This window comes from Salvelinus sp. IW2-2015, linkage group LG25 (assembly GCF_002910315.2).
Source record: "Salvelinus sp. IW2-2015 linkage group LG25, ASM291031v2, whole genome shotgun sequence".
Taxonomy (NCBI): Eukaryota; Metazoa; Chordata; class Actinopteri; order Salmoniformes; family Salmonidae; genus Salvelinus; species Salvelinus sp. IW2-2015.
The window spans coordinates 20,503,037-20,524,267 of record NC_036865.1 but is presented as its reverse complement, the minus strand read 5'-3'; the positions used below and the strand labels follow the sequence as shown (position 1 = coordinate 20,524,267).

At 41.1% G+C, this 21,231-nt stretch overlaps 1 protein-coding gene across 2 annotated transcripts in view; it reads left to right on the top strand.

The window, feature by feature from the left end:
• The window catches only part of LOC111951615 (pro-neuregulin-3, membrane-bound isoform), a 418,024-nt gene that overhangs the window by 379,445 nt on the left and 17,348 nt on the right, over positions 1–21,231 (top strand). For both annotated transcript variants that reach the window (XM_023969796.2, XM_023969795.2), the window contains exons 5-7: positions 7,823–7,925; positions 9,123–9,249; positions 19,935–20,050. In XM_023969796.2, the coding sequence (XP_023825564.1) occupies positions 7,823–7,925; positions 9,123–9,249; positions 19,935–20,050 (346 nt within the window). The remainder of the gene's footprint in view (positions 1–7,822; positions 7,926–9,122; positions 9,250–19,934; positions 20,051–21,231) is intronic.

Below are 21,231 nucleotides of genomic sequence, written 5' to 3'. Positions count from 1 at the left end.
GGGAGATATAAGTCTACATCTTCAGTGATTATTGCAATTCGTTCCAGTCATTGGCAGCAGAGAACTGGAAGGAAAGGCGGTCAGAGTAGGTGTTGGCTTTGGGGATGACCAGTGAAATATACCTGCTGGAGCACATGCTACGGATGGGTGCTTCTATGGTGACCAGTGAGCTGAGAAAAGGCAGGGCTTAACCTAGCAAAGATTTATAGATGATCTGGAGCCAGTGGGTTTGGCGACGAATATGTGCGAGGGCCAGCCAATGGGAGCATACAGGTCGCAGTGGTGGGTAGTATTAAGAAAGTACCTTTCCCCCCCCAMTTTTGATGTTCCCAGACTCTATACGTTTAACAAAGGCTTTTCATGAGTCCTTCTGTAGAGAGAGGAAAGGGAGAAAGGTATTTATGGGGGGGGGTCATAAACCTCACCCACAGGCCAACGTCATGACAAGGCTTATTCTAAAATTGATGAARTCGTTTTTCCCCCTTATCAATCTACACACAATTCCCTATAATGACAAAGCAAAAACMGGCATTTAGACATTTTTGCAAATGTATTAAAAATAAAAACTGAAATATCATATTTACATAAGTATTCAGACCCTTTACCCAGTACTTTTTCAAGCACCTTTGGCAGCAATTACAGCCTTGAGTTTTCTTAGGTATGACGCTAMAAGCTTGGCACACCTGTAWTTGGGRWGYWTCTCCCAYTMTTYTCTGCAGATCCTYTCAAGCTCTGTCAGGTTGGATGGGGAGCATCGCTGCAAAGCTATGTTCAGGTCTCTGCAGAGATGTTCGATTGGGTTCAATTCCGGGCTCTGGCTGGGCCACTCAAACACATTCAGAGACTTKTCCTGAAGCCACTCCTGCGYTGTCTTGGCTGTGTGCTTAGGGTCGTTGTCCTTTTGGAAGATTAACMTTCACCCCAGCCTGAGGTCCTGARCACTCTGGAGCAGGTTTTCATCAAGGATCTCTCTGTYCTTTACTCTGTTCATATTTCGCTCGATCCTGACTAGTCTCCCAGTCCCTGCCGCTTAAAAACATCCCCACAGCATGATGCTACMACCACCATGGTTCAYYGTAGGGATGAYGCCAGGTTTCCTGCAGATGTGAYGCTTGGYAWTCAGGCCARAGAGTTCAACCTTGGTTTCATCAGACCAGAGAATCTTGTTTMTCATGGTCTGAGAGGCCTTTAGGTGCCTTTTGGCAAACTCCAAGCGGGCTGTCATATGCCTTTTACTGAGGAGTGGCTTCCGTCTGGCCACTTTACTATAAAGGCCTGATCGGTGGAGTGCTGTAGAGATGGTTGTCCTTCTGGAAGGTTCTCCCATCTCCACAGAGGAACTCTGGAGCTCTATCAGAGTGACCAYCGGGTTCTTGGTCACCTCCTTGACCAAGGCACTTCTCCCCCGATTGCTCAGTTTGGCTGGGCGGCCAACTGTAGGTTGTAGGAGTCTTGGTGGCTCCAAACTTCTTCCATTTAAGAATGATGGATGCCACTATGTTCTTGGTAACCTTCAACCCTGCAGATTGTTTTTGTACCCTTCCCCAGCTCGTGGCACTATAAAATCCTGTCTCGAAGTTCCTTGGACAATTCCTTCRACCTCATGGCTTGGTTTTTGCTCTGACATGCACTGTCAGCTGTGGGAACTTATATAGACAGGTGTGTGCCTTTCCAAATCATGTCCAATTARCAGAATTTAACACAGGTGGACTCCAGTCAAGTTGGAGGATTATTATTAAGGATAATGAGGATTTCAGGTCTCATAGCAAAGGGTCTGAATACTTATGTAAATAATKTTTTTATTTTTAATAAATATCTAAAAAACTTTTTTTTTGTTGCTTTGTCATGATGGGGTATTGTGTGTAGATTGATGAAGAGAAATTGATTTAATCCATTTTAGAATAAGGCTATAACGTAACAGAATGTGAAAAATTGTGACTGCATTAAAGAAAGTGTTTTTAGCTCATTGTGCTAATTGTCTCATATGTGGTGTCCTTGTTCAATAAGGATCACCGACCAGTGTTAATCAGCAAAGAACAAAATGTTCTAATCTGGTATAGCTTCGTTAGAATTTTCGTCTCTAATTTAGTCCACTTCAATGTTATGCAGTTCACCTGAGGCAGGACCATCAGCCAGCTCTCTAATTCCCCTGGGTAAACCCTGTGAAATCAACCATTTGTAGTGGGTCACAAGGGAARACACCACAAACAGTATTTTACTGGAAGAGCCAGAGAGACTGAGGGGGATGGAGAGATTGCAGCGAGAGAGAGAGAGAGAGACGGAGAGAGATCGAGAGAGAGGAGAGAGATTTTAAATGTCTCTTTTTGTTTGTTTACTGTTGGTTTTTTATTGTTTATTTCACTTTTGTTTATGATCTATTCCACTTGCTTTGGCAATGTAAACTTATGTTTCCCATGCCAATAAAGCCTTTTGAATAGAATTGAGAGAGAGAGAGAAGCTAGAATGAGGAAAGATCCAGATGATGGGACAGAAACAAAGTAATGCAGAGAAACAGAATGAGATGGGTAGTGGGAGTAGAAGGAGGAGAGAGAGGAAGAGATCTTACATACAGGTAAAGGAGGTATGCTACTCCAGGCCCTTAGTCGGTGGGGAATGTAATAATCTTTGATTTTGTTGGGCAATAAAAATAATTTACATGCCAATGGAGGCCATTCCCACAGCAGACTGCTACCTACGTCCACTGTGCGCCACGGATTCCAACTGACAGTGACAAGGAGTGAAGAAGTCACAGATTGCTTCATTGTGCCTTTTACTCTGTTTGCTTGGTTTCTTTGTTTGCTTGATCCCTGCCATGTGTATGGGGCTCAAAATGATACCTGTGAAGGAAATGTCATGTTGCCCTCTGAGGCACAGGTTCAAAATGGACACAGGGGACAAGGAGAGATATCCTGGCTCCTACAGCTCTGCTATTGTAACTTTGATTACAATCAYTCACACTGCACTTGCAAGTCAAATGCTCTCCGCAAAGAGACTCTGTGCGTGTGTGCGTATTGAGTGGGGTTAGATTCTTTGATGTGRCTCCTGGAGTGAGAGTGAAATGTCAGTCTCCTCTGTCATTATCCAGTTAAAGAAAGTTATCTACAAGAAGGAGGAGTTGATGCCATCAAAAGCCAAAGTCCCCATCCCTGTTTAACTGACACGTAATGACCACAAGAGGCTTCACTGAGTGGAAAACATACAGTAAATAGCAATGACTTCTGGACAGTTCTGTTCATGCACCCAGGTCAAAGAAACAATGGAGTGGCAATGATGTGAGTGCTTACACATGTAGGCATGTGTTAGCTTTTCTGTTCTTCCTGTTGTCTCAAGTCTTTTAATGGCAAGGGGGAGAAGGTTGCTGTCTGTCAAATGAAACTAGGWACAGCAGGGGCTCTGTGATTAAACTGTTTTGGGTTTCTCTCTTATTTCCATGTGTGAAACACATCACTGTTTCACAGTCATAGGGAAGGGTGTCAGACACAGCGGAGAGAATTGACACAGATACAAATACTACCGTTCATATTCATGCCCCTACTTAAGGAAGCATGTATAGTTGTTAGCTACATATTTATTCCAGCATAGTTGCATCTTATTAGTAGAATAATGGTTTATAATATCAATGTTGTAATATGTTTCTCTCATATTGATTTATTTCCAAACATATAGGCCTAAGCTATGTGATTAAAGGGTTTAGTCTTTGTGATTAGTTTCAGCAGAAAGTATGGGTACCTGAAATGTCCTAATCACATATGATATCAACCACAGAGGAAAGGTAAAATCTTCATATTATAATAATGTTATGTATCGTATAACAGAATCAGAGTTTTCAGGATGCACCCTACCACATGCTAGCGGTGTAAAGCTCGCCTCCATTGTACTCTAGAGCAGGGGAAATGCGTTCTCTGGCGTGATGAATCACGCTTCTCCATCTGGCAGTCCGACGGACAAATCTGGGTTTGGAGGATGCCAGGAGAATACTACCTRCTCCAATGCATAGTGCCAATTGTAAAGTTTGGTGGAGGAGGAATAATGATTTTTTCCATRGTTCAGGCTCCTTAGTTCCAGTGAAGGGAAATCTTAACGCTACAACACACAATGGCTTTCTAGACGATTCTGTGCTTCCAACTTTGTGGCAGCAGTTTGGGGAAGGCCCTTTCCTGTTTCAGCATGACATTGCCCCCATGCACAAAGTGAGGTCCATACAGAAATGGTTTGTCGATATTGGTGTAGAAGAACTTGACTGGCCTGCACAGAGCCCTGACCTCAACCCCATCGAACACCTTTGGGATGAATTTGAATGCCGAATGTGAGCCAGGCCTAATCGGCCAACATCAGTGCCCGACCTCACTAATGCTCTTGTGGCTGAATGGAAGGAAGTCCCCACAGCAATGTTCCAACTTCGAGTGGAAAGCCTTCCCAGATGAATGGAGGCTGTTGTTGCAGCAAAGGGGAGACCAACTCCATATAAATGCCCATGATTTTGGAATGAGATTTTCGAAGAGCAGTTGTCCACACACTTTTAYGTATATATACACTGAGTGTATAAATCATTAGGAACACCTGSTCTTTCCATGACATAGACTGATCAGGTGAAAGCTGTGATCCCTTATTGATGTCACTGGTTAAATCCACTTCAATCAGTGTAGATGAAGGGGAAGAGGCAGGTTAAAGAAGGATGCTTAATCCTTGAGACAATTGAGACATGGATTGTGCCAGTCAGAGGGTGAACGGGCAAGACAAAATATTTAAGTGCCTTTGTACTGGGTATTGTTGTAGGTTCCAGTTGCACCGGTTTGAGTGTGTCAAGAACTGCAAAGCTGCTGGGTTTTTCACACAACAGTTTCCATTTGGGGTGTGCCAAGTAGTCGGAYAAAACAACTATTATTACGGATATGGGCGATTACGAACCGATAATTTTTTTGCAATTATCCGTAATCAGAATTTTTTTCTTTTTTTTTGGATGCCAGCAACCCTCTATCTCATGTCAGTCAGTCACAGAGTTTCTAGGCCATACTGTCCTGTCTTTGAGTCACTCATGTGTGTAGTCTAAATAACTMAACTGGCTAGTTTGCCAATCTGTAAAGAGCGGGCTGTACGTTGATCCTGCTGCTCTAATTGGATAGAGGGAAGCTGTATTTCTCTGTTGACTCACTTTATAATTTCGTCCAATCACTTTTCCTCACGTTATTGGTCTGATCATTTAGAATGCTGCTGCACGCTACTATGATAAATCACATGATGAGAACGTTTGCTATCAAACTATCAATGTGCATAATATCTAACAGGTGAGGCGAGTGTAGGGAAAAAATATGAAACGCTAATGCGCATTCTGACTGAGCGACAGCAAACTTAGCTGCCCACTGCAAGTTGAGGACAAAGACACTGACACATACACAAGCACTCCTCCGCGCACTGGTCCTAATCTGCAACTTTTATGCAGTGTGAACGTGCAGAGTTATTTTGCCAACATCCATTTAGGCATATTAAAACACTTCAGTTTTTYCCGATCACAAGTATCACCCAATCCGACTATCAACTGTCAATTAACTGGTCCGATTATAAATACGAGTATGGCCATGTCGGCACACCCCTAGTTTCCAGTGTGTATCAAGGATCGTCCACCACCCAAAGRACATCTAGCCAACTTGACACAACTGTGGGAAGCATTGGAGTCAACAAGGGCCAGCATCCCCGTGGAATGCTTTCGACACCTTGCAGAGTCCATGCCCTGACGAATTGAGGCTGTTCTGRGGGCARGAGGGGGTGCAACTCATTATTAGGAAGGTGACTATATCACATGTACTTCTTGTCACTCTTACGTAATGTAATCATTACTGCATGGTTCTACAATTGTCCTGTTAAACCACATGACTAATTTGTTATTTCAATTGGAAAGAAAACAAATATGACCTTGTACCCTTACAAATACACATCATATTTGTAATTTAGGTCATATGATTTATTCAGAACCAGAGCGGATTCTGAATCAGTGAACCAGAGCACAGGGGTTTGTTTACTGTGGCTACAACTTCATGTACTGTAGGCCGCCCTTGACCTTGACAACACATTGTTAATTACCTCCAAACGGGGCTTGTATACAGCATTTATGACGTGCATCAGAGGAACAGAGTAAAACCTTTTCCCATTAGTGTATCATCATGGTACTCTGCAGGGAGGTTGTGGGCACAGAAGATTCAGCTGTATGGACTAAAATAATACTAAAATAAATTTGCATCAAAGTAGACATCATCTCTAGCTGACACCTTTGCTTACACGTATTGTGTCAATTTAAAACTTGCACAAGAAAGTTCACAGAATTGTCCATTTAAAGACATTTTGACATTTTATTAATTGCTACATTTTGCTGACATTAGATAGTTAATCCAGAGATTCTTACCTTTGCCTCGATTCGGCAGTCTCGTCCATATCATCATGGCATTTGTAGTTATTTATGATAGYCACATTATCAGCTAATTAGCATTTCATTTTGGGGAGATAAATACTGGTGAATATATTGATAAAGACACCTTGTCCTAGAGATATTTACACGGTTATCAAAACGTCAAGCCAGGGTAAGCCTACACGAAACACAGCCCTTATTCTAAGCGTTTCTAAAATCCCCTATGGGAATAATGAATGGTGGACAAACGATTGGAACCATTTCCTTGTTTGAACGCTAGGTTTTATGGGTATTATGAATCATACTGTGGTATTCTATTAACAGTGAGGTTGTTTTGTAGCATGTGAGGCATCACTGGGAGTGACATGCAGGGTTAGCTGTCATGGGATTGCAAGTGCCACTTTCCTACGTCTCCCACAAGGTTCCTCTCTTCTCATAATTACAGTAAACAAGGTTATGTGATGACTCAGGCTGATTAGATACATCAAAACAGAAATACTGCCCCTTGAAACTACTGGTGGGAGGGAGGGAGGTTAATTAGCCCAGCTCTCAAGTGTTTCRGCTTCAATATTGATTTTGATAAGATAAAGTAAATGAATGTATTACTGGGCCATGTTTGGTGTGTTCTACAGTTGGCTACAAAAGCCTGGGGCTCTCCTGTTCTTCTTGGCCCAGACAGCACAACACTATAGGGCTACCTGGGTAGGAACATTTTAGAAGATGGGACCAACACTTCCATAAATACTGATTTTAAATAGAAATTGCAATACATGTATGTACAATATTCCTCATYGCCTTGCCTCATAAGCATGTTAGACATGTGGATATCAAACTGTTTTATCCTTCAACCCATGTACACCATATTGGTCAAAATGATTTAACCATTTGTCTGTTGCATGGATACAATTTTACCCTATTTTGTGGGGATTTGTGTGGTGGTTCTCCTCAAGGTCTGCTGTACCAAATATAATCTGATTGATTGCCTATTAATTCCTTTGAAGGCAACTATGATTTACTTTTTCATATGAAAAGAGACAGCTGCCATTTGTCACCCTTAATGGTGACCATTACAACTATAACTCTTATCTTCTGTTTTCAGACACGGCTGCATTACAACTAGCATCTATGACAAGGCTTTGAATCCAATGGGGCTGATGATATGACAGTGTTGTTAAGACTAACTGGGGGGTTGTTTGGTTTTACAAATGGCATGTGAAAATTAGACATGAACATTATTATTACAGTGAGTTAAGAGCAATGTTTTATTTTCTGTGGTCATCTCCTTGGAGATTTCTCTGTTTAACATTGGTTATGGGATTGTCTCTGTGGACACTAACTTCTCTCCCAGTCCTTGGATTTTCCTATTTTTGCTCTTTGTTCCTCCGTCAATGTCAGCTCTTCCGCTTCTCTTCATTTCAACAGAGAGCAAGGAGGTGTACAAGAGACAAGTGCTGTCAATCACCTGCATYGCCGTGGGGATAAGTGTTCTAGGCACGCTCTGTATGGCTCTCTACTGTCGGAACAAGTGAGTGGACATGATCACCCAGAGGTTCAGTTCCTACACCTAAACCAATAGAACACACCACAGGCAATTGGCTATTGATCTAGTTTCAGTTGACACTCCGTGTCAAATACAGGTGAAGGATCTTCATTTTATCACCCTGTTGTTGCAGGAAATGTCTAACTTCGAGTGCATTCAAGGCTTAAAAATTCTTCAAAAGTTTGTAATTTCCACCTAAAAATGTCTAACAAAAAATGTAGCAATCATTAATTATAATCCACACAATAATTCACATTTCCTTTTGCTGCAGAATTATTTTCCTGCTGTGAGAAACTGGTAAAATGAAGATCCTACACCTCTAGCCTACTATAAGAATACGGATTCACAGTTGTATCCCTCCAAATAACGTTATGTTTAACTTCATATTTATCATCTCCAGCACCACTCCAACATCAACATACACTGTATGTGAAAATGGCGTGTTTCTATGTTTTGTGGAAAAAAAGATAAGTGTTTCAAATGACATCATCAGTGTGCATTGTGATATTAACCAATTATGAGAAGGAATTGCCTACTAATGGTCTACTAAGTGGTTGATGATGTCTTGGAAACACTGATCTTCCTCTATCTTTTTTACTACAAAACCTAGAAATGCAGCATTTTCACATATGTTGATGTTGAGGTGGTGCTAGAAATAATAAATATGAAGTAACATTTTTATTTTATTTCCATTTAATACATTTCCATACTTTTTTGCATTAGGATAGCTCTTGGCAGTTTGTTTTATTGTATCGGTATAGGCCCTACACACATTAATTGTGTACGCATGTTGTACATTCTGTTAACGCCTGAAAGGACCTGTCTATAATCATCCAGAATGCTGGGTCAAACATCCAAGCTGTGATGGCAAACTGTCATTCAGGGTTTAAGGAACAGACAGCCCTGTGATAAATTCATTGTAATTTCATAGGGTCTGTAATATAACGATGTGAGTGAGTGAGCAGTCTGACAACAAGATAATCGGATCAAACCATGATCTAGAGCCATTTGGAATTCATCTAAAATGGAGTTAGAGCACATGAACATATCAGCTCCATCAGAGCCCCTCAGTATACACTTCCTCACTACAACAACTAGGGGTAGATAGGTACAGAGTGGGGTTAWAGGTCAAGGCAATGCTGGGGTTTAGTTAACATGCCATGCACATGTACTCCCCCTCAGGAGACGCAGGGAAAAACTCCAGGCCCACTTGAAAGAGAGTCGCAGCCTGAAGAACTACAGCGCCAATGCCTCTGCCCTGGAGTCCAAACCCAGCCTGAGGCCTAACACGGGCCTGCAGCTGCAGAATGTGAGTATACTGGGTGGATTGTCCCCTTCCTCTGCATCCTTCACTCTAAAGACATGTATCTAGGGTGACTGATCATGCTGTTGGCTTACATCTCATAACCATTCCACTGTTCCAAAGACATGGATGTCGATTATGGCAGCCCCCCACACCTCTCTGATTCAGAGGAGTTGGGTTAAATGCGGAAGACACATTTCAGTTGAGTGCATTCAGGTATCCCCCTTTCCCTTTCCCATTTATGCATAATGTCTTTGTCATGCAGAGCTGTWGGAGATATGTTGTTCACTCATGGGTGCAGCAGCAATCAGCAGCAATCAGTCTACATTGGAGATTGGCATGATAAACAACTGCCTGTCCTATGCCACCCCCATCCACCCGAACCGAACTGTTCGGAGTTAACACTGTTAGCACAGAAGTCTTTGAGAGAACACTGCTCAGTCATTTGGGACCCCGGGCTGGTTATTGTTRTATTCATCATATGCTCTGACGACAGATCTATCTCAGACACAGCCTATCAGAGCTGTTTGCATGGCAAACACCGCGTTCATTTGGATGTCAGTCAAAGTTAGTGCCTGTGCACCAGAGAGGGATAGGGATGTGAGGGTAACACACACCACTGCAGCTAGTTATAAAGTCATTGTTTTAATGTGATACGAGTCATTGCACCAATGTAGCCAGCACACATTAGAGTCCTGCATTGGGTCGGATACCCACGGTTCCTCGCGGGTGAGCAGCAATAGAATCAGCTGCCGGGTAGATTGTGAACATTCTTTCCACCCGTGGGTCGGCTCGCGGTTCAGAACAATTACATTGTAAGTTGGAAACAATTTAAATCCAGATAATACTCTTCTAAATAACCCAGGAGCTTGTTGGTTTGCATTGTGTTGTGAATTTCATTCTGTGAGCGGCGAGGCAGACATAAGGCTGTCAGAACACACACGCATTGAGAGTGTGTGGAGCCCGGAACTGTCCCTTATTTGTGTGGTGCTAAAATTTTATAATTTGTCCATGCGCAGAGCTTATGTTCCCATTCCCCAAGTGAGAATACGACACATTGCAAAGTTTACGTTCTCTGGATAGCCTAGCTCATGCAAAAATGGCTAACGTTGGTCGAGCAGCCCAGGTGACAGACCCAGGTCAWTAGTGRTAAAGTTCCTGAGGTTCCAGAACAAGGTGGCTATTCTGGAGAGAGCCAAGAACCTGAGAGGAACCAACATCTTCCTCAATGAGGTCTTCTCTGAAGCTGTGCGCCAGAGGCGAAAATAACTGATCCCAGTCATGAAGGCTGCCAGAGAGCGTGGGGACATTGCTTACATCCGCTACAACAGGCTCATTGTCCACCCACCCACCCAAAAGCCTGGAAGGGGTGAGGGACTAGCTCCAGCCCTGCATCACACACACGCACACACACACGCACTCACTTTTCTTGCTTTATTCAATATTATTATCTCTGGKAAACTACCCAGAAAAGGGCTAAAGATAGCCCATATTGATATATGAAGAGTTTATTTCCAAAACACTATATCCACCAATTTTTCACRTTTGTGTTTTTTCATCAGAAATKATTRCTTATGTGCATAGTGGTGTTGTGGGTACTGCAGAACCCCCTGAATAATAAAAACATTATAATATTGATTGATTTATTYCCMCAAAARGTTGTGCACTGGGCCTACTAGTCAAGACCTGTAGCACGGACAAAACAATTAAAATGCGTGCGCCCCCACCCCCAAAACATCTTCCCATAGCTATGCTTATGGGTATCTTCATGTGTGTGTAAAATGTTACTGTTTTCAGAAATTTTATTCATAGATTTTAGATTTGTTTTTTAGCAAAACGCTATACAGTATATCCATTGCTTAGCTGGAATGGAATGTTTGTGTACTGTATATTTGACTATGATATGTTGTTGTCTCACCTAGCTATCTTAAGATGAATGCACTTACTGTAAGTCGCTCTGGATAAGAGCATCTGCTAAATTACTAAAATGTCAAATATAAACGTTTTACATACAGATCTCATATTGTTGTATTGATTTTTTTATGATTTTTTATATTGATATCACAAATGCATCATTTGTACATCATTTGTACATACATTTTTTGTGTTTTTAATTACCGATCCTTGACTTTGGCGATGTCATTTACAAAATAGCCTCCAACACTCTACTCAGCAAAGTGGATGCAGTCTATCACARTGCCATCCGTTTTGTCACCAAAGCACCATATACTAYCCACCACTGCGACCKGTATGCTCTCGTTGGCTGGTCCTTGCTACATATTCGTCTATAAGTCTTTGCTAGGTAAAGCTCCGCCTTATCTCAGCTCACTGGTCACCAAAGCAACACCCACACGTAGCACGTGCTCCAGCAGGTATATTTCACAAGTCCTCCCAAAAGCCAACACCTAATTTGGCCGCCTTTCCTTCCAGTTCTCTGCTGCCAATGACTAAAACGAATTGCAAAAATCACTGATGTTGGAGACTTATATCTCCCTCACTAACTTTAAGCATCAGCTATCTGAGCAGCTTACCGATCGCTGCAGCTGTACATAGCCCATCTGTAAATAGTCCATCCAACCAACTACCTACCTCATCCCCATATTTGTTTTTGTTTTCTGCTCTTTTTCACACCAGTATTTCTACTTGCACATCCTCATCTGCACATATATCACTCCAGTGTAAATTGCTAAAGTGTAATTACTTCGCCACTATTGGCCGATTTATTGCCTTACCYCCTTACATCATTTGCACACACTGTATACACATTTTTAYATTGTGTTATTGACTGTACGTTTGTTTATCCCATGTRTAACTCTGTGTTGTTTTTGTCGCACTGCTTTGCTTAATCTTGRCCAGGTCGCAGTTGTAAATGAGAACTTGTTCTCAACTGGCCTATCTGGTTAAATAAAGGTGAATTAAAAAAATWAAAAACATTTGACTGTGTAAAACAGCAATACTACTTATTTATCTGAGAGGGAGGCARATATATAACATTTAGCAAAAAAAACATGATTATTTGTCTCTCTGAAATGAAACCATCACGTGAAAGATTTTAAACAAATACATGTCTGTCATTGAACAAACGCATGCCATGATTACATAGTGGGGGGGGGAAACACACCGATCTCTCTCAAAATGTATATATATATATATATATATATATTTATATAATATAAAGTATGATTGAAAAAAAGCTTTGGAATACTTTAAATGAAATTATGGGCAGAAAGACTAATTCATCTCCATATTTCATTGAATCAGAAGGCTCATTCATTTTTTTTAAAAACGGTTGATATTGGCAATTATTTTAATGACTATTTCATTGGCAAAGTAGACAAATTTAGAAATTAAATGCCAACAGTAATCTGTGAGCCATGATAATCATGAATAAAATACCTAATAAAGAAAGAAAAACATTGCAATTTTGAATTATGTAAAGTAAGTGTGGGAAGGGTGGGGAAATTGTTGTTCATCAATAATGAGAAACCACCTCATATTGACAACTTAGATGGAAAGCTACTGAGGATGGTAGCAGACTATATTGCCACTCCTGTTTGTCATATCTTTCATCTGAGCCTGGAGAAAAGTGATTGTCCTCAGACCTGGAGTGAAGCTAAAGTCATTCCGCTACCCTTTACTTGTTCTAACAGCCGACCAATCAGCTTACTRACGGCTCTTAGCAAACTTTTGGAGAAAATGGTGTTTGACCGGATACAATGCTATTTCTCTGTAAATAAACTAACAACATACAGTACTTTCAGCATGCTTATAGAGAAGGGCACTCAACATGTACTGCATTGACACAAATKATTGATTATTGGCTGAAAGAAATTGATAATAAGAAGATTGTGGGAGCTGTATTGTTCGACTTCAGTGCAGCCCTTGATATTATTGACCATAATCTGTTATTGAYAAAACATATGTGTTATGGCYTTACGTCCTCTGCCATATCATGGCTATCTATCCAATAGAACAGAGGCTGTTATTTAATGGAAGCTTCTCTATTGTAAAACATGTCAAGTGTAGAGACTAAACTTCTTGTTGTCACCTTAGACTGTAAATTGTAAGTTGCTTTAAAAACAAATAAAACAACACTTTACAGCATAATGCCTCACCTCATCTGACCTAATGAACTCTTAGGCACATGTATATGTACTGATGTATGGGTAATTGTCAGCAATGGGTKTAACTGTCAGTAGGACCTTTTTTCTGTTATTAMATTTGTGAAGTTCAAAATCAAATCAAATGAAATCAAATTGTATTTGTCACATGCGCCGCATACAACAGGTGTAGATGTCACGATCGTCGTAAGAACATTCGGACCAAAGCGCAGCGTGATATGGGTTCCACATATTTATTGAAGTGAAACGCACAAAACAATAAAGAGCAAACTACAAGTGAAGCTATGAGTGCTCACAGKCAACTACACAAAAACAAGATCCCACAAAACACAGTGGGGAAATGACTGCCTAAATATGATCCCCAATCAGAGACCACGATAAACAGCTGCYTCTGATTGGGAACCATACCAGGCCAACATAGAAATAAAAAAAATWGATTACCCACCCTAGTCACACCCCGACCTAACCAAAATAGAGAATAAAAAGGCTCTCTATGGCCAGGGCGTGACAGTAGACCTTACAGTGAAATGCTTACTTACAGGCCCCTAACCAACAATGCAGTTTAAAAAAATACGAATAAGAATATGAAATAAAAGGAACAAGTAGWTAAACAGCAGCAGTAAAATAACAATAGCCAGACGATATACAGGGGTACAGGTACAGAGTCAATGTGCGGAGGCACCGAAGTTCAGTCCTTGACCTGTTCTTGTCTATTGATGTTCTGTATTATGTCATGTTTTATGTTTGTGTGGACCCCAGGAAGAGTAGCTGCTGCTTGGGGATCTGAATAAAATACTATATAAGTAAGTATAAGTAATACTATATAGTACTATATAAGTACTATATAAGTAAAATAAGTAAAATAAAGGTTATGATAAGGGAATAGTCTACACTATCATTGTCAAAAAGGTGCTCCGTGAGTGAAATCCCCAGTTTCAAAGGACAACAACGTGGTAGATGGTTACACAGCCTGCAAACACGGAAGTCTATTTGTTTTTGATAATGCAGTTAATTATCAGTTAATTATTACATTAATTCAGACTTTCGTTCATTAGACCATACGCAGGCCATGTAAAGTGTAAACCGGTGCGGCTCGTAAAAGTTTGAGTAGTCTACTAAATAAATGTAGCCTAGTTTTTGCARCCTATATTCAATTCTGGAAATAGTTTTAATTGAAAGGTATTGTTTTTTTTATGTYGGCTATAGGCTTTCATTAGGTAAGAAGGCYAATTAAAAGGCAATTTTTCTCAAAGCGATTTCAGTGACGCATCACATTTAGAAAATACTGTTCTTAATTAATGGCATAGTTTCCTTTTATCAACATTTTGAATAGACATGCAGAAAAATGTATTCGTACAATTAATATTTYTGGCTACCAGGTGGCGCAGCGTTCAAAGGCACTCCATCTCAGTGCAAGAGGCGTCACTGCAGTCCCTGGTTCAAATCCAGGCTGCATCACATCTGGCCRWGATTGGGAGTCCCATAGGGCGGCGCACAATTGGCCCAGCGTCGTCAGGGTTTGGCCGGGGTAGGTCCGTCTTTGTAAAKAAGAATTTGTTCTTAACTGACTTGCATAGTTAAATAAAGGTAAAATAAATCAATAAAAAAAAAATATATATATACAGGTAAGGGGAATAGTAATAATAGACTAACAATAATAATTACAAATCAAGTGTACTACTCTGGAGTCATAAAAACAATTAAATGCATTTATGTAATATGACATGTAACGGTTCGGCTCTCGGAACAATTCCAAGCGGTGGGTCTGTCCTGATGTCGAGTATCGGGTGGGGCTCGGAATTGATGTAGCGCACATGGGGTGGGTGTGGTTGATGTGGCGCACATGGGGTTGGTGTGGCTCCGAAAAAATCTGACCCTTGCAGGACTGTAGTACACATATGAAGTACTGTATCTTGTTACAGAATCCTGGTATTACTATGTTGATTTTGGATTRAACTCGATACTATTGTCATTTGTTTTAAAGGTTCAATGCAGCCGTTTTTATCTAAATATCAGTATGAAGTACCTTACTGTGATTGTTTTCCATTAAAATGGTCAAAAAGACACAATAATAGCTTATTAACAAAGAGCAATTTCTCAAGCAATAATTTTGCTAGGACTGTCTGGGATTGGTCTGACTGGGGAGGGGAAAACTGAAAGCTTGCTTTTATTGGCAGAGAGGTTTGGAATTCTCTTTCTTATTGGTCTATTAACTAATTTACCGCCTGGTGATGTCACAAGACAGGCCAAAACTCCATCCCACCAAAGCAGGCTGAAATTTCAGTCGGTCTTTTCAAACAGCTCCTACACTAAAAGGGCATTATCATAATTTTCACAATTTTGCAGTATTATTCCAACCTCATAGTGTGGAAATGTGTATATATACATAAAACACAGGAAATCACATTTTTGACTGCACTGGGCCTTTAATAACAGAACATGTCTGTTCTGTTGACAATGCATCTTTCTAGACTGTTTTATTTCCTCTGGAGTCTATTGGGAACTTATGCTAATGCRKGCTATTTGTTTCTTTTGTGCCTACCCACACATATATTGATATAGATTTTTATCTGCAAGCTATCGGTTACCAGGATTTCAAAAATGGCTGCCTGCGCTGGGGGGTGGGGTGGTGGAGTCAGTGATAGTATCACACACACACACACACCTCTACTCCCTTTAACCCCCTACTCATTGTCAAATGATACAATTGCTCTAGCGTCTCGCAGTCTGTTTTTAAATCAATTGTGACCAAAGCTGCCCTTTTCTTCCTACCTGCAGCAGCACTCTGTGGAGGTGCTATGCTTCATGATGGCTCACCCCTCGCTTCATGATGGCTCACCACTCGCTTCATGATGGCTCACCCCTCGCTTCGTGATGGCTCACCCCTCGCTTCGTGATGGCTCATCCCTCGCTTCGTGATGGCTCATCCCTCGCTTCATGATGGCTCATCCCTCGCTTCGTGATGGCTCATCCCTCGCTTCATGATGGCTCACCCCTCAGGCTACAGCATTCTGCTAGGGGAAGAAAATAAATGGTCCTGACGACATCTTCGCACAAAACAAGTCCTAAATGCTGGTTCTGCTCTGGGTGGTGTGCAGATGAAACCCGCAGGCGGATGGCGGCCCTATCTCTCCTAGATTAAAACATCCATTACACTAMCACGCTCCCCGCTGTGCCATAACAGCCACAGCCGCGGCATCAACACGCAGGCCTCGCAACATATATTACGTGTTGCATAACCCCTCTCTTATTGAGATGAATACCTGGGTTGATTTCATGAAGCAGTGTTGTGGTATTTGGCTCTGTGCAAAGATTCTGATTGGTTCTTAAAAGGAGCAAAGCCTCTGATTGGTTCTTAAAAGAAGCAAAGCTACTGGACTGACTGCAGCACACATCTGCTGCCTATTTTATCCAYTGGATTAGTTGTAGAGAAAAGCATATTGGTATTGGGTGAGCAGGCTTGTGTATAGACTGTCCTAATTAACAGTATATTTGTTGTGAGTATCCTGTACTCTATTTGYGGGTTTTCAGTCAGGATGCATAACAAATTAACTTTAACCTTATGACCCTAGACTTTGCTTCAGTTACATCACACATATAGACATTATTCAATTCTGCATCATCAGGAGTTAATTAGTAATGCCATCCATCCAGTGTTAATTGATCCTTCTCCAGTGTGATTTATTCCACCCTCTTAGTAAAGTTTACGGCACATTCCGTACCCCTGTGCAACAGCTAACTTTACATATTTTTTTCACATCTGGGAATAATTAATTAATGTTCTCTGCCAGGCTAAATATGAATTAGCGATTTGCTTAACATCTACATGGTGGAGTGTGTCAAGACGTTTCAGCCCGCAAGCACCTGATGACAGAGCAGGATACAGGAAGCTGAGTGATGAGTGGCAGGGCGACAGAGTGGCAGCTTAAAAAGAGGTGCAGTGTTGTTGTGGATGGCTGGTGGAAGTCTGGAAGTCCTGWTTTGGTGGATTACTGGGGAGGTGAAGTGTGTCTGCTGCCATGTCTGGATCTCTTTTAAAATCTTTAAAACCATGAGTTTCTCTCTCTTTTCCGAAGCAGACATTCTGYAACTCTTCCTTGTGTAGTTGTAATACCCCGAAGCTCTTTCTATTTTGCTGTCTTGTACTTGAAATAAGAAATATCATAGTCCCATTGTGTGAGAKTGTGTCACATTTTCTCATGCATCCTCATTTCTTTTCTCCCTATCTAGTCTCTAGATTTCTGTCAGTAATTGAAATGATATAACACTTTATTAGCACCAACTTGAAAATAAATATTGCATAAAGTGTACAACAAAACAYTAATTTGACATGATTAATCCAAAATCACATTTGAATTATAGTAACTTTTTCAATCTGGCTGCATGAATTTAATGTTGTGTATTTGAAAGCCATACCTCCTTGTTAATGCTRCGATGAATGTATCAGCATTGATTAGTTACCAGGTAGAAGTCAAGGATCCATATGAGTCCAAGGTCCAAGTATACAAAAGTAAGATCAGCTCAGGACGAGGAACAGACAGCAAGAGTCTAGCTAATAAGCTCACTATCCTGCTTCACTTAGTCAGGACTGATGCGGTTTCACTATCAAAAGGACAAAGTCAGCCTTGGCAGCAGTGGGCAGGAAGAGGGTAGACAGGAAGAGGGCACAGTATTAGGCACCATAGATGGACAGGAAGGGGGTAGACAGGAAGAGGGCACAGTATTAGGCACCATGGATGGACAGGAAGAGGGTACAGTAGACAGGAAGAGGGCACAGTATTAGGAACCATAGATGTAATGTAAAAAGAATGAGAAAGCCATAGAAGATCTGCAGGAAATTCTTGAAGGTCACTTTCTTGCTGTTCAGAAACTGTTTTGAAAGGGTCCTTGAAGTCAAGAAACTTCAAGTGCTCTCTTTAATAGTGACTTTAGTAGACCTACATGTTACAGGTCTCTCATGTTGATCATGCCAATGTGCACACTGGAGATTTTAAAAACCCCTATGCCCTGTCTAAGCCGGGTGTGGGGGTTCTACTAAGCTAACGTATGGAATTGTTTTAAGAAGGTCATACCAAGGATCGTTTAGTTATTTGATTTGGAATTTGAAACACTGGATTTGGGCTTACTTGCTATTAGCCCATAGAAACACATTGAATAACAGATTCACTACATGGAAAAACAGATAATGGCCCCCAAAAAGCTAAAGGAAGTTTGTTCTTAAGTGTCCATCCTATATCTGAGGGATATAAGAAAGATCTGGATTATTTTTTTTAAAGTGTTGACACATATTTAACTGCTTATTTTTGGCACTAAACTATCTCCATATATACTTCCATAAATGTGTTTAACTGGTACCAGGGGGCCTTCAGACGAGTCTTGTGAGGCTTGKGGGCGTCTTTCCATAGAGGGGTCATAATAATTTGGACGCTACAGACGTTTTTGTGAGAAGACGGATTTTCGGGATGTCTCACGACCTGACAAAGACTGCTCTAGCACTGCCACCTTTCACCGCAGATGCAGAAGCACGACATCGGCAGATGTGGTGGACTGATATCATTAGTTTAAACTGACRGATTTGTATTAGACTCTAGTGGGTTAAAATATGGTTCAGAGGCATATGTAGTCTTAACATTAAGGACTCATCCAGTTCTCGGTTGAAACAACTCCAATAGCCTTCTCTGTAATTCTTGATAGTCCTGTCTGCATGTACTGTTMAATGAGCTTGCCAACAAGTTAACCTGGTAGGATGCATGAGTGCATCTATTTAACCCTGATTCTTACACCCATATTGGCACCATTTATATTTGAACTAGTAATATTTAAATTGTGTCAGCGAATTCATTATTGCAGCTTTATTATCTGTAATGCATTATTGCTCGCAGTGTGAGGAATTACCATTAAATGATGCTCACGCTCCAGGCTTTGGACAACAACAGTAAAATCTGAGAAATTACTTMATATCATCTTATCTTGGATTAATGCATGGTTCCTGGTGTAGGGCTGCACATGCCATCATGGATTGTGGTACCAGAAACTTCCTTGGGTTAATCTGCTGTCTGTCCGGGAATAGTGTCCAATTATACTGACTCTGCTCCTCTACACCAATCCTTTATCAACTATCTGCACTCCTCTGCTACACTTGAGATGTATAGCTCTACTTCTCTTTCACATCCTCTTCCGTTCTCACTCATTGACACAGTAAAATAGAAGGAGGAGTGGAATAGATAGAGAGCAGGAAGGCCGTTGAAATTCCTGTCATCATTCTTCTCTTGTCATGCAACGGTCTACCTCMCGCTGTGGCGCTCAAAGGGCGAAGGTGTGTGAGCATACTGAGTTATGTATACAAGTAATATTCATCTTTAGATGTGACTCCAAAGGAACATGACCATTCCATACTGAAAATGTGTGCTTTAGCTATCTGCATAGTTAAAACTTAATTGTATTGTATGCATAAACATGCAATATGATCAGTATAATCGATATGTGCCGTATAATCAATATGATCCGTGTAATGCAGTTGTAGGTTATAACCTGCACATGAGTACAATTACATCTTTGTTGATTTTTCAGTATTGTAAGAGGTCCTCCCAGCCACATGAGGGAGCTGTCTGGGAGTCCAGCTTTGCCCAGTGCAACGCCACCCCTACCAACAACTCCAGAGGTCCAGGCAGAGAAAAACATTACAGGTATGATTTCCTCACATAGAACTCAGTTGCCTGAATGATGAACACTTCTCTGTGGAAGTTCAATGTCCCTTACAGTAATTCACTGAGACGCAGTGAAGAGAGAAAATGAATTAACCACATTACAGCGCAGCCTAAGATAATTTTAGATTTATTGAATGCTTTAAACAAAGAATGAGACTAATTACAATTGGTGATAAACATGTTAATGTGCATATCTGTAACCGGGCTGAACATGCCAGCGAAGAGTCAGAGATCTGACTCCAACCACATGCCATGTTCTTTAAGAGACAATTGCTGTATTACAATGAGTTCATTTCCACATTGTAGAATACTGTGCTAATGGAAAGCTCTGTTGTGGCTTAACTCTTTATACTACATTAGCGTCCTGGAAGACCACATATATACTGTGGGTTATAGATGTATAACTCTGTGAACTTACATTACCCGAAAGCCCATATGATTCAAATGTGATTCTATGTGATTTTTTATGTGATTCTAAGTCGTGATTCTATGGGTCTTTTATGGCAACAGCCTGGCATGTGAATCCCATGTAATGGAACAGCGAGAGCTATATCTCTGGGAACAGCTAGTCTTCGCATTACAATGAAGTCCAATCACAGTCAAGCTGATCTCTCTCTCACTCAGAAGCCCGATATCCATCATTAACTTCTCAGTGGTATTTCCTGCTTTCGTATTCCACTTGTATTCAGTGAGCTGCATGTGAGCTGGGACCCAGGGAATGCTATTGACTTCACATGATTTCAGGAGTAGGGAAACCACACTCACTCATATAGCATTGTGAATTTCCCCAGCCACCAACCTGCCTGCATAATTACAAGGACATTATGGTGGCTATAGAGATCCACCTTTCCTTGTCAGAGAGTGTGTGTGTGTGTGTGTGTGTGTGTGTGGATAGTGTGTGTGTGTGTGCTGTGTGTGTGTGTGTGTGTGTGGTGTTGTGTGTGTGTGTGTGTGTGTGTGTGTGTGTGTGTGTGTGTGTGTGTGTGTGTGTGTGTGTGTATTGCACCAGTGTTTGTTTGTTGGGATTACAGATAACCAACTCCTTTTGTGTCTGTTTGGCTTAATCCACACCCGCCTTCTTTCTTAAATGTTAAGCTCCGACAACAATTTGATTCCCCCTCTGGTTCTGTTGGTGGCTGGATTGTAAATTGTTTGCTTAC